This window comes from Rhincodon typus, chromosome 6 (genome assembly GCF_021869965.1).
Source record: "Rhincodon typus isolate 14 chromosome 6, sRhiTyp1.1, whole genome shotgun sequence".
NCBI lineage: Eukaryota > Metazoa > Chordata > Chondrichthyes > Orectolobiformes > Rhincodontidae > Rhincodon > Rhincodon typus.
In genome coordinates, this window is record NC_063337.1 from 84,210,334 (window position 1) to 84,225,266 (window position 14,933).

General features: G+C 39.5%; 1 protein-coding gene across 3 annotated transcripts in view; it reads right to left on the reverse strand.

Moving 5' to 3' along the window:
- The window catches only part of LOC109910539 (Krueppel-like factor 5), a 31,087-nt gene extending 19,826 nt beyond the window's left edge, over positions 1-11,261 (reverse strand). Inside the window, exon 1 of one of the 3 annotated variants that reach the window (XM_020509751.2) lies at positions 10,910-11,261. In XM_020509751.2, the coding sequence (XP_020365340.1) occupies positions 10,910-11,068 (159 nt within the window). In that variant the 5' untranslated portion in view covers positions 11,069-11,261. Of the gene's footprint in view, positions 1-3,070; positions 3,159-9,988; positions 10,080-10,909 lie in introns of those variants that run through there. The other 2 variants (XM_020509752.2, XM_048598363.1) reach the window with 2 other exon arrangements.
- Between the last annotated feature and the right edge of the window lie 3,672 nt (positions 11,262-14,933).

Below are 14,933 nucleotides of genomic sequence, written 5' to 3' on the forward strand. Positions count from 1 at the left end.
CCAAGTACTCTTTCTGGGTACAAACAAAACAATTGGCAAGAATCAATGCAAAGGTAGGAAGTGGAACCTCTGGGAAAGTGATGCAGCACCCAAAGTCCCCAGTTCAATGGCCGACACAGAAGGAGTTGCAGCTGAATAGGATATATTCAAAGACTGCTTTGCTTAAATCTCAAATAAAAACCAAAGGAAGTCAACAGGATATTGTGACTTAAATACTAAAGGGAGAGAGTCACCCTCACTGTCAGCAGCCTTGTTGTTCCTGTCCTCACGTCTCTTTATGTGGCTCAGAATCAAACGTCATCTGATAATACTCCTAAGCTGCTGCTTGTGATGTTTAGCTATATTAAAAAAGTACTTCATAAATTCAAACCGAAAGAACTGCAGATGCTGTAAATCAGGAACAAAAAACAGAAGTTGCTGGAAAAGCTCAGGTCTGATTTTTTCTTCACAGATGCTGCTAGACCTGCTGAGCTTTTAAAACAATTCTGTTTTTGTACTTTCCAAATTCAAGTTGTTTTGTTGTAAGTTGGGTCCAGGTGTCCTTCTATCAATAATGAGCCATATATTGACAAAAAGCTCAAGTAGGTAGTGATCCTTAATTGCCCTAACTCACTGGCTAGTCAGTAACCGTGCTGGTGTCTAATGACCTATCTTACCTTATGCCACTTGTACCTACGCTGCCACTGTGACGACAACCGTGACGTACTTTGAGGAATTCGGTGGTTGTGAAAAGTGTTATACAAATGCAAGTTTTCTTTTCACTAGCCCATAGAATAACATAACCAGGGCAAGCTAAAATCAGCACACAACACTAATTTGAACAATCTTGCTAAATACTCATGGAATTGTTTTGCTAGTTTTGACCTTGTTTCTGTACATAGCTCTTTCTGCTTGGCTAAAGTAACACATTATTGCTATGTCAATTAATTAGCAGACAACATTCTGCTAATTCAGCTTCCAATTAAACAACAGACAGACATTTTCTTAAACTAAAATGAAACTGGACTGAACATTATCTAGAATACTTGCGTAAAAGAAAACTTGTACTCGAATTGCATTACAACAAATGAAAACAAAGTTTAAGAGACCATGATCACCAAGAGTTTATCACTTGTTAATTCCTCCTCATGGAGGAAGCGTGCATTCAATGTAATCACACTCAAACAGATGGACAAACACGGCAGGTTTCATAAGATTAACAGAAGCTATAGTTGCTCTTAAACTGAATAAATTAAGGTTGGTTTTACCAGAAAAAACAGGCTCAGCACACGAAACAAAAAGTGAATTGAATTGGTTGTATGAATTCTAACCACACTTTGTGCACAAGTCAGAAGATTTCCTCCACTTAAACTTGAGAACTCTAGATCAAAATTTAGGTGGCATAGAAATGGCCATATATTAACCATGGACTTCAAGTCTCAAAAGGTAACCCACAATGGTAAGCATCATTTCTGGACAGGGTGGCACTGCAATAGAGTCAGAGGAAATTGATCTGTGTCTGTAAGCTCCTGGAGTTCAAGATTCCAATCTCAACAAGCCACTTTGGGGAAATTACAAGCATAGGCATAGCAGTAGAACAGAACCATCACATCTGGCTAATTTTACAAAGCATAGGGCCATATTAGCTACTGACTACACAGTTATGCACAGTTTCCCAGATTGCTTAGGGTACGAGTTAAATGGAAATGTTTTCCTTGGTCATATTGGTCAGCAAATAAACAGCACTTGGAATGAAATTGATTCAAACTGAAGGTGCACTATGCCAAGGTCTATTTAAAACTGTTTTGCATAAAATCTGAACTACTATCTTTGCAAACCAATACTAGTAGATTAACTCTTGCAAGTCTGAGAAGCAGGAAGCTAACCATAAATCATAATAAAGTGATCATACTATGGGATTTCAGAATAAACAGTTGACTGCTTTCTCCTTGGTTGGAAATTCTGGAGTTAGGGTTAGTATAACAATGTCTGAGATATTTGTGGATCAAACCCCCCGCACATGAATAAAAAAGTGAACAGTGATTGGGGATTTAATATAATTGACTATGTCCCATATATAAACTGATAGGTTGCTCTGACCTTAAACTCCCAAGGGTCAGCAAGAACTGCAGATGCTGGAGTCAAAGTCAACAGTGTGGAGCTGGAGGAACACAGCAGGTCAGACAGCAGAGGAATGTAATCTTAAGTTGCTTGTAAAATACAAGCAGATCTTGAGGTCGTGTAGGGAAAAAAAAAAAAAGAGATAGTAGGAACTGCAGATGCTGGAGAATCTGAGACAACAAGGTGTAGAGCTGGATGAACACAGCAGGCCAAGCAGCATCAGAGGAGCAGGAAAGCTAACGTTTCGGGCCTAGACCCTTCTTCATTCTTCCATTTCTGAAGAAGGGTCTAGGCCCGAAACATCAGCTTTCCTGCTCCTCTGATGCTGCTTGACCTGCTGTGTTCATCCAGCTCTACACCTTGTTGTCTCACTACTTCTTATAACGTGATTTTCCATAACAAACAATTTAACTTTTAAAATTGGAGTTTAGATCTGAAGAGAGATCTGATGCTTAAATTATTCTGAAGAACCTGCATTTAACTATTGGCGCCAAGTTAGATTCACCATTCACATTTAAGAAATTCCCAAAGATAACTACAAATTCTACAGAAGAACCACGCCAATATTTGCAACTAACTTTTAAAAAGAAAATCACAGCAAAGAAACTATTTAATGACTGCTACAAAATGTATGACAGCAATTATTCCATAAAACACAATCAAAACAGAAATATAACCAGAAGCAAACTGGGATGAGCTTACAAGGCAAGATGTTTGAAAGAAAACTCCTAAATAGAACAATGAAATATCTTGTGATAACTGTATCTAGACGCCAATCCATTTTTAAAATACATATTTCACTTATTCAACAAAACCTCACATTTTCTCTATATAAAAGCTAACCAGAAAGTAGCATGTAGGATGAAATAAATATCAACATTTTTTCAGAAGCATGAATTTTACATGTACAATTTCCCAAGGGATGAACAGATAGCGATAAATAAAAAAGAATTATGTTTAGATTGCTCACCTTTCCAACTTTTTCTCAAGATATAGTTGGAAGAGAGTTGGTATAATGTCTAATCTGCAAACAATGCAGATTAGGGAATAAACCTATCTGTACAAGTGCAGTCACTTAAGAAAGCCATAAACTGTATTTTAAATGCTACTGCATGTTAAAGTTAATGTTTAATGAAGCTGATACAGATGCAGGAACAAAAACAATGGAAGAATAATTTAAAATGATGAATGTGCTAATAGATTCTAAACTCATGGGGTCACAAAATAACATTTGGCTGCAGTTCTCATTAAGCTTTAGAAGTATTTTTTAAACGTTAGAATGATAGAATTATAAAAACAAAGGAGGTGGCCACTCAGCCTCTCGGGTCTGTGCCTGTTCTTCGCAAAAGCAATCCAGTTTGTCCCATTATCCCACATTCTTTTCTTTTGAAAAGTCATGGAGACTTGAACAAATTGATAATGTTGTTTATTAAGTATGTCATGTATGCTTTTATTTTAAAAGCATACATGACATACTTAATAAACAACATTATTTTAAACAACATTTTATTTTAAAAGCATACATCACCTGGAATGAGAGAGAAAACACAGGCAAGAAAGCATGATTGAGGATAACACTAAAAAAAAAGGCCATGTAAAACAGCAGAGCTGTACAGACACAGATTTAAAAAAAAAGTAAGAATAATTTTGCAGTTTTAACTGGCCTCAAATTGGTTAAATCAATTGCATCACAGACAGTTTTAGGAAATCCCAAGTGTTTATTTGTGCTCTACACAAACTAAAACATTAACTATTTTTCCTTTCTTAAACCACTTAAGACTAATAGCTTTAATACTGCATTCGGCTCATTAATGAGTCGTTGAGTCACAGAGGGCTATAGTATTGAAACAAACCCTTCGATCCAACCCATCCATGCCAACCCAGATATCCTAAGTTAATCTAGCCCCATTTGGCCCATATCCCTCTAAACCCTTCCTACTCATATACCCATCTAGATGCCTTTTAATGTTGTAACTGTACTGGACTCCTCCACTTCCTCTGGCAGCTCATTCTATACACGCACAAAAAGACACCCCTCAGGTCTCTTAAATCTTTCCCCCTCACCTTAAACCTATACCCTCTAGTTTTGGACTTCCCCCATCCTGGGAAAGAGACTTTGGCCATTCATCCTATCCATGCCCCTCAATTTTATAAACCTCAATAAGGTCACCCCTTAACCTCCAATGCTCCAGGAGGAATAGCCCCAGCCTATTCAGCCTCTCCCTATAGCTCAAACCCTCCAGCCCTGGCAACATTCTGGTAAATATCTTCTGCACCCTTTCAAGTTTAACATTTATCCTATAGCAGGGACACCAGAATTGAATGCAGTATTCCAAAAGTTCCAACCAATAGGTGGCAAAGGAGGAAGATCAGAAGGTAGGAAAATATTTAATTACCATCATTTTCAATATGACGAAAAAGGTTACTGAAAGAAAGCGGTACGTAAGTTCACTTTTAACCACAATGTTCAGCATTACCTGAACAGTTTATTTGCTCGTTTGCCTTATTCTATCCCAAAAAGTAAACTTTGAAAAAAGATATAAGATGTGCAAATACACATTTAAAGCAAAATATCGATTCAGCCATTCACTGTATAACTGTCAGTGAGAAAATTATGACTGGCTCTTTACAGAATTAAAACTTTTTTTGTGAATTGTGAACAGGAAAAATGACGACACGTTATTAAATTAGTTTCTGGAAGCGTTGCTTCGCTATCCTGTGGAATAACCCATTTCAGGACTTCATAATAACCATTTGCACATATGTAACAGGTGCGATTTAACACACAAGTGTAAAAGGAGACCCTGCCCAATACTGGATGCACACAAATGTTTATTGGAAGAATTACAGAAATACCGTTATAGTTGATAGTAAACAAGAATATGTGCCCTTTTGAATATTTCAGCCAAAGTTATTGCTGTTTAGAAGAATGAAGAGCTTTACACTCAATGGGAAAAAAAATGTTTAAATTCAGAGTAGTCACACTCTGAAAATATGCAGATATTTTCAAACTTGCTTGTATAACTTGGACTGGAACACACAGCGAATGGAGAAGGAAGAAGAACAAAATGGAACATTTAGTGGGCAAACATTTGAATGCCATTTATAATACTATTCCCTTAATAGGATTTCTTACCACAATGCCAATTAGATTAGTTTCTCCCTGTTGCTTTTACTAAGCAATCTTTTCACACTGTTGTGAATGACCTTTAGTTAAATCTGTTAGTCACTTGGAAATCACTGGCAGAAATGTTTATTCATGCCATAGTATACACAGATCTTGAATAGTAATCATAATGGGTGAAAGATATTTTCCTTTTGCTTGATTCAAATCCAAACTTAATTTATCCTTGTATCATTTTATTATACAAGTCTTATCCTCTCAAAGCCTAAGTAACAACTACTACCTCTTAGTCCTTCATTGATTGACCATTTGAACCTCTCAATTTCCTAACCTCAACCAAACCCCTCATGTCTCAACGCTTATTAAATTCTATTTATTCACTATGAAGCTAGACTTCCATTTACAGAATTTGAGAATCTTTATGAAAGAAATAAGATTTTAAAATACTTCTAAAGCTACTTGAGAATTTCTCTCATTATATTTTAAAGTCAGCTATTATACACAAATATAGCCAGTTTTCCAAAAATGTTCATTTCACTTGGCACTTGAAGGCTGCTTCTGAGCTATAGAAAACTGATTTAACAACAAAAATCTCAAGAACTGGCTGATGGACATGGGCTTATGGAATGAGGATTGATGCAAGAATGGAAAAGCAGCTGAAGACTTCAAAACGTGTTGATCTTTAGAAAGGCTCACAATCACCCCTAGACAGAATGCAAGAAAAGGCCAAAATCTCATCTAATTTCCACAACTTTCTACATTTGTCAATAGGTCTAGAGCCACTCATTCAAGCATTGTCAGCATAGCTTCATGAAAGAGAAAATCACACCAGAAAAACTGATTAGAATTCTTTGATAAGGTAATTAGCAGAATTGATTAAGGTGAACCAGTAGATGTAACAGACTTGAGTTTGCAAAGGCATTCAATAAGTAGATTTATATGCATTACCATAAGAGCTCACAGTGTGAGGGTAGTATAGTGGAATGGATAAGAGGATTGATTGATAAAAAGGCAGATAGTTGGAATAATGGGTGCATTTTCAGATGGTAATCTGTGCCACAAAGATCAGTGCTGGGGCCAAAAATATTTCCAATGCAAAGTAATCACTTGGGTGCGGGAAGTGAATGTACTACTGCCATGTTTGCAGCTGCCAATAATACAATTAGTCCATCACCTCTCCATTTGAAATTATTCACTTTGTCAAGAATAGAGGAGCTAAATATTATTTAAAGGTAGAAAGACTGCAGAACAGGAGGATTTGGCAGTCCTTGCACTTGAATCAGAAAAAGCCAGCATCCAAGTTCGGGGGTAATAGGGAAGGCAAACAGAATGTTGTTTCTTTTGCAAAGAGGAATGGAGTATAAAAATATGGAAGGCTTGCTAAAACTATTCATGGTAATAGTCAGACAATGCCTAGAATACTGTGAACAGTCTTGGTCATTTTACCTAAAGAAAGACTGCATTGGAGGCAGTCTAGAGAAAGTTCACTAAGCTAATCTCAGGTATGGAGGGATTGAGTAGGTTGGGCCCACACATCAGCATTTAAAAGAATGAAAGGCAACCTTATTGATGTCCTAACCTGGCAATTCCATGTTCTGATTTGAGGCCCTCGTGTTCCTGATTCTTCCACAAAGGAAACAGTATCAAGCCCTCCACAAGAATCCTACATGTTTCAAAAAGGCTTTTAGGAGCATCTTTGAGAAGGTACAAGAGGTGATGACGTAGAACGATTTGAGAGAGACCTGGGCTGCCAATAGTGAGACACAGAAATGTGGTGCGCATAACAGGACAGAAGTGATGGGTCACATAGATCTCAGAGGCCAATAGACCTGGAGAAGATTACAGATTGTAAATGTAGTGGGGTTGGGTCCATGGAGAGATTTGAACATTCAGATGAGAACTTTAAACGTGCACAAACCCTAAACTATGCAGGTGCCCAGATTTGAGCTTTTAAAAGTGATCGCTGTGAACCAGACCACAATACTTTCCAGAAGTCAGCATCCAAGACCAGCAAGAATCAGATCCCCATTAGGACAGTAAAAATAACTGCTGAAAATCCAAGCTTCGACCCTGAAGTTATATAATCACATTTGGAACTCCAACTGTTAGGAGAGAATGGTGAGGTACTTCAGAAACATTGGAAGACTTATAACAAGGTGGCAGACATTCAGAACAAAAAGACAGCCATCTAGTCTAGTCTCACCTTCAGGCACTCGGTCCATAGCCCTGTAGTATATTCAACTACAAGTGCACATCCATACTTTTTAGAAGAATGTGAAGAACTTTTCTTTCCCCTTCCATCACACTTTCAGACAGTGGATACCAGACTATTGTCATTCTCCAGGTGAAATAACTATCCAAATCCACTTACCCTCCTACTAATTAGTTTAAACCTATGCCCCCCTGATTATTGACATCTTGGTTAGTGGAAAATGGCCCTTCCCCACTTCTTGTTTTTAGGCCTCAATTTTTTGTTTCCTTACACCTCAATTATTTCTCACACCACTTCTTTGTTTCAAAGATGACAACACCAATTTCTCCAATCTTGCCTCATACCTGAAGTTCTCCGTTCCTGTCATCGTTCTTTTTTCTTTCCTGAGATGTGGAATTTGCTGGCAATGTCAGCGTTTGTTGGCTGTCTTAACTACTCTTGAAAAAAGGTGGAAGCGAGCCACACTTGTAAACCATTGTAATCCATCTAATGGCAGCATATCCAGTACTGGTCAGAAGCAAGTCCCAGGATTGACCCAGGGGCAGTGATTTAGCTCCAAGTCAGGGTCATAAATCTCTCTGTACCCTCTCTAATGTGAGCACATCCTCCCTGTAACAGAGTGGCCAGAGCTGAATGTACTACTCCAGTATTTTATAATCACTCCAGCAAAACCCCCGAAACTCTTATACTTGATACTTTGGAAAACAGAGCAAAATTTCTTGGTCACTTTTATCAAATAAACACCATTTATTTTAACTGTAATTAGGAGAAGTTAACTTCAAATTCCTAAATATGCACACTGATGCCAAAAATGCTTCATTTTTCAGTTCCTCAAATTCTGGAATGAAAGTGTGGCAATGACAACATGAGGCAATATTTATAACCTAAAACTAAATTCTGTACCCTTGAACAGTTCATAACTAATGGGAGAGATCTTATGACTAGATTCACAAATGTTGCAGTAAGTTATTAGGTTAACTTTGGTACAATCCACTTTCATAACTAATTTCATGAAAAAGCTTCGCATTGAACAAGCCTCAAGCACAATCCATAACATTCTTGAAGATTGGTGCTGTTCCTGACAAGGCAGGCATCTTAGTTACATCATTGGAAGGGTTAAAACCAACCCGATTCCCCTGATGGCACACAGCAGCTCACTGTTGTCACAAAGATTTCAGTGGAATAATGGTTGACATACCAATGTATATGCTGAAATCCAGTGAAACTACAAAAAATTCAGCAATGCATTTATAGATTGCATCAGCACCAATTGAGTTACACAATACTGACATGAAGAATTGATGGTTACCAGCCTTACACTTCAGATTTCACTTAAGTAACAAATTAGGAGTACCATCCAAACTTCATACACATTGCCTCAAGTGCAGCTTTTCTCACACAGCAATTAATACATTTATCACATCCGCTGACAATATTGTATACACTAAACTTGTGTATACAGGTTTAACAGGGGTTTGTCTACCATGCACATGAACTTTTGATTGCTTGAAAATCTAGCCATTTCATTTGTTTAGGAAAGGATCGTACAGAGTCATCTGAAACTGGCACCAGGAATTAGCAGTCATCTCCAACATACCAGAAACATTTCACTGCACTCTCATAACAGCAACCTAATCCAGCTGCATCTTGTTCTTTCACTTATTTTCTCTGCTTTTCTGAAGTACAAAAACTTGAAAATGAGGAAGGCTTAAAAAGGTTTTATGCAACATATCCATTTGTTCAGCACTTACAATAACCATTGACATAAATATTGAAGGAATGATTTGTGAGGATTATGATGTTAGTTACCATTTAAAATGCAATAGCACACATCTACACTAGGCAGATTAAGTTTAAAAACATTCCATTAAAATACAAATCACAACTTTAATGTGTAAAAGTGAAATAATGCTACGTATTTCTTGTGAGATAGAAAAAAAAAGTTGCAGCTTAACTGCAAAAGAGTTGCTCAAATATTTTCCAAAACAGATCAAAATGACTTAAATAGAAAACACCTTTGGGTAATGGTTAGACACATATCACTACTGCCTGGGGGTGGTGAATGCTCAGAGTCATCAGGGAAATATTCATCATGCTCACTGCTGTTGAAGATACAAATGCTACATTCCCCTTTCATCTGTAAAAACTCCACAATAATGCCAAATATTTGAGCAATCCCTCCCCCTACCCCTCCCGCTGATAATAATCAGCTGACTGTTGGAAAATCCGATCAATTATTGAGAGAGAACAACTATGCAGCAAATTCAGATCCCACCAACTCCTGAAAAAGAAGTTGCAAAGTTTGGGACTGGCCACACGTTCAAAGTTTTCTGATTATAGATCTTCCAGCTGTCGTTGGCATATTTTCGGTGCAGTGGCTCAGGGAGAATTTCAAAGTGCTGGGAAGTTTTTTCTTGTCTCAATGACTCGCTCTGCAGGCGAGGAGAGAGTCAGATGCTTGAACGCGACATGGCAAGTGCTAAACCAGCTGCGGCCCTCACCCACTGACCAAAAAAAACTAATTCAAAAATAAAAATACAGCACATCCTCACCCACGCCTGGTGCATACTGCACATTGTCGAGTACGGGGGAAGATAGAGAGCACGCCGCCCTCGACACACACCCGATTACTTTAGCCATTCCAGCACTACCAGGTTATAAGATTGAGCCACTCCCACCTGTAAGTGGGAGGAAGTGGACATGTAATCGTGGAATTGCTGGTCGAACTGTATTGTTCCTTCATATTAATATACATTAAAACATACTACGAACCAACTCTATACAATTCTCGTGAACAAAATAAATGAACTTAAAACCAACGCTTTCAAATCCGTGCACAGTCAATATTGAGAAGCTGCAACAAAAAACTTCTCAGTCTCACTTTTCCTACAAGAATTCGGTTTTTGATCTAAAGTCTAATGTCAACAGTGCGGCTCGGGGATCGCAGCACACAACAGCAACAACTTCTAGCTGCTGCCCATTCACCCTCGCAGTGTTTACATACGTTTCCTTATCATCGCTCCCATTCACAACAAGCAGCACTTGCGGATCTCAATCTCCAATGAACGCTATTAAAAGTTAAAACAGGCGGGAGAGAGAGAGAGAGAGAGACAGACACTCTCTTCCTCGCAAACGTGCGGCGTTTAATCCTCCAAGAAAAAGGACCGGGGAGGGGGGTAACTGTTAAATACAAGTTGGGGTCGTGAAAGGAAATAGTTGCAAGTGAGAAGCAAAAAAAAAAGCAGTTTTCCGACGCCAATACAATGTGGAAAAGAAGTAACATTATTTACAAACTCATTGAAGTATCACAGAGACGGGGTGGGGAGGTAACATTTTGTAAAGGGGTGTATTGAAGTTTAGATATTTATCTCAACGACCTTTCGGGTTTCCAAGGACTGAAGGGAACAGTTTTGCTCCGGTTGCAGTGAGGAGAGTGGGGTTGCAGTACCTCCCCTTCTCTTTGAGGGACATACCTGGGCTAAGTCGTCCGCCGCCAGCATCCTCGCCGCTGGACTCTTCATGCCGTCGAACATCGCCTCCTCCGCCTGAAGACCCACCGGTTTGAGTTGCGTGAAGACGGGCTCGTCTGAGCTGCCCCCGCCCAAACTGCCCCTCAATGCACCGCAGGCCATTTGCTCCACACGGTCACAGCGAGTGTGTGTCTGTGTGCGGTGAGTATAAGATCCGCATCCGCCACAAACACTCTGCCTGCCGCCCGGGATCCCGCAGTTTTCACTCGTACCCACTGACTGCCGACTCTCCAAACATTCCTGCCACTTCCACCCCGGGACACCCGGGCGTCCGACCCACCTCTCCCCCACAACCCGGCCACCACCGTGACCGACAGCACAAACCACCAATCAGGATCCCGCTCCCCATCCGAGCGATGGGCGCACTCACCAATCAGCCCCCACCAGAGGATGGGGGGGCGGGCTCTCCTGAGCCTGGAGGCATCAGGTTACACGCTCACTCAACAGGTATGTGCTGAGGTAACGTTTACTTAGATGTTCCAAGGCTCCTCTGGTACAGAGGTAATATCCCTCCCTCTGGGCTAGGTGACTTGGGTTCAAGTCCCGCTTGCCCCAGAACTGTGTGTTCCCCCCCCCAAAAAAAAAACTATCGCTTTGGTTTCAACAATCCACACCTGGTATTGGGATTCAGAGCGATTGAACTAATGTTTTTCAGTGGAAATGCACTTTTGGAGCGCCAACAAACTTTCTCACTGTTTCGACTGGACTCGTAACCGGATGAAAAAAAAAACAAATCTTCCGTAGGGGTTTCCAAGAATGTCTTGGAACAGAAGGATACCACGGAGTTTTTGCGTACAATAACTGAAATCTGTTCCAAGTAATTGTAATAAATACATCTTATACAAAATCTGGCCAGGTGCCACAGCAGTCCAAATGCATGGGGAGCGGGGGTGGGGTGGTGTCGCAGAATTCAGTTTAGACGTACTACTGTGCATGAATAGAAGCTGGATTTGCTTTCAAGGGCAGAACACCTTGTGGTGTTGATAAACCTCTGAACGTTTTAAGTATTCTCCAGTGCTCATTGGCCTACATGACCTCCATTCCAACAACGTCTCAATTTTGATGTTTTTGCACATGATTCAAACCCCCTTCATGATCTCATTCCCTCCTTGTCTCTAGAACAACCTCCAGCTCTTCAACTCTGAAAGATCTCTGCTCCCCTCCAACCAACATCTTAGGCATCCCTGATCCCAACTGATTTGCCATTGGCAGTCGTGCCTAGGCGCTAACCTCTGCAAATCTTTCCTATTTATCTCTCTTGTTTTCCGTCCTACTTTAACAACTGGTTAAAACCTACCTCTTTGCTGTCATCATATCTCCTTGTCTCCCAAATAAAATTATGTTTGCCAGTGCTCCTGTGAAATGTTTTGGGCTGTTTCAGGAATTTAAAAGTACAGTAGCAGACATTTCAAGTGATATTTCAGAATTCACACAGTACGGGAAGTCCCCAACTTATGAACATCAGAATTACAAACACTCGTACTTACAAATGTGAACCCATACAGGACTGTAATTTTAAATAGCAGGCTTACAAACATTTCCAATACTTACAAATGGCTGCTTTATATTGCCATGCATTGTGTTCCAATTCGCATACAATCAACTTGCAAGTGGACTCAGGAACAGAACAGATACATTCCAACGATTAAGAATTATTCCAAGGGATGGACCATTTGTGGTATACTAGAAATTGTAAAGATAGTTATAAACTAAGAGAACTGGCATACAAGTGTGCAAAGGTGGGTTGGAGGTCAGAATTTTGGATGGAATATAAAGAAAGCAAACAATGTCCACAAAAGTAGTAGTGAAGGAATAATTACAGTACAAGCCAGAAATATAAAATCAGACAGTAAGAGTTTCTGTAAATACTTACTGATGAAAAAAAAACTGGTGTTGGTCTTATAAACAATGAGACAAGGGAATTAATGGAAAATAAACAAATGACAAATGAACAAGTACTTTGCATCAGTCCTCATGATGGAAGGTACAAGTAGAATCGCAGAAGTAGTGATAAATCAGGAAATTGAAAGGAGGAAGAAAATCACAACACCATCAAAGTAGTACTGAGTAAATTGATGGAACTGTGGGCTGACACATGCATGAGTACTGATGCACTTTATTCTAGTTCTCTAAAAGAAGTAACAAGTGAGATAGTTGATGCAATTGTTTTAATTTTCCAAAGGTCCCTCTATTTGGTGACAGTCTCATGAGATTGGACGGCAGTGAATTTAAGCCCATTATTCAAAAAGGGAGCAAGACAGAAAGCAAGAAACTACAGGCTCAACATATGTAATGGAAAAGATGTTAAAAGCTATTATTAAAAAAGTTATCATGGGGAATTTGAAAAGTTCAAGTTTATCACACAGTATGGTTCTGGGAATGGAAAATCATGTTTGACAAATCGATTGGACTTCTTTGAGGAGGTAACATGCTACGGACAAAAAGGAACCAGTGAATATACTGTACTAGATTTTAAGAAGGGATTTGGTAAGGTGCCACATCAAAGGTTATTGCGGAAAACAAAAGCTGATGGTTTTGCAGGGAATAAATTGGCAGTAGATAGAAGACTGGCCTGCTGACATAAAGCGGCCACTCACGATAAATGGGTCTTTTTCAAAAAGGAATAGAGGGAAAACAGGAATTAGTGTTGTGGCCTGAACAGTTTACAATTTATATTAATGAATGAGTTGGAGGGACAGAAGGTACGGTTTCCAAATTTGCTGACAGCGTAAAAATAGGTAGAAATGTAAGTTGTGTAGAGGATGCAAGAAAGCTAAAAAAAGATTTATGACTGAGTGAGCAAAGATGTGGCAAATGAAGTACAATGTAATAAAATATGTAATTATCCTCTGAAAAAGTATCGACTGGCAGAAAGAATAAAAAGTCATTTGTTGTATAAATGATGGGCAATTGAAGAGCTCAGTTTCTTTTATTCAGTCATGAAATATTGTCGTCTTTGGCTGAACCAATATTTATTGTCTATACCTAGTTTCCCTTGAGAAGGTGGTGGTGAGTTGCCTATTTGAACCATTACAATCTATTTGGTGGAAGTACATCCACAATGCCATTAGGGAGTCAGTTCCAGGATTTTAACTCGTCAACACTGAAGAAACAGCGACATATTTTCAAGTCAGAATTATGAATGACTTGGAAGAGAACTTGCAGGTGGTAAGACCATCAGACATAGGAGCAGAAGTTAGGCCACTCAGCCCTCAAGTCTGCTCCGCCATGGCTGATAAGTCCCTCAACCCCATTCTCCCGCTTTCTCCCTGTAACCCTTGATCCCTTTGATAATCAAGAACCTATCTATCTCAGTGTTAAATGTACTCAGTGACCTGGCCTCCAGCCTTCTGTGGCAGTGAATTCTATAGATTCACACTCTCTGGCTGAAGAAGTTTCTCCTTATCTCCATTCTAAAAGGTCTTCCCTTTACTCTAAGGCTGTGCCCTCGGGTCCTAGTCTCACCTACCAATGAAAGCATCTTCCCAACATCCACTCTGTCCAAGCCATTCAGTATCCTGTAAGTTTCAATTAGATCCCCCCTCATCCTTCTAAACTCAAATGAGTATAGTCCCAGAGTCCTCAAACAATCCACAAATGTTAAGCTTTCCATTCCTGGGACCATTCTTATGAACCCCCTCTGGACCCGCTCCAGGGCCAGAACATCCTTCCTGAGATATGGGGCCCAAAACTGCACACAATACTCCAAATGTGGCCTGACCACAGCCTTATAAAGCTTCAGTAGTACATCCCTGCTTTTATATTCAACTCCTCTCAAAATAAATGCCAACATTGCATTTGCCTTCCTGACTACTGACTCAACCTGCAAGTTTACCTTGAGAGAATCCTGAACTAGAACTCCCAAGTCTCTTTGCACTTCAGACTTCTGAATTTTCTCCCCATTTAGAAAATAGTCCATGCTTTTATTCTTCTTACCAAACTGCATAACCTCACACTTTCCCACGTT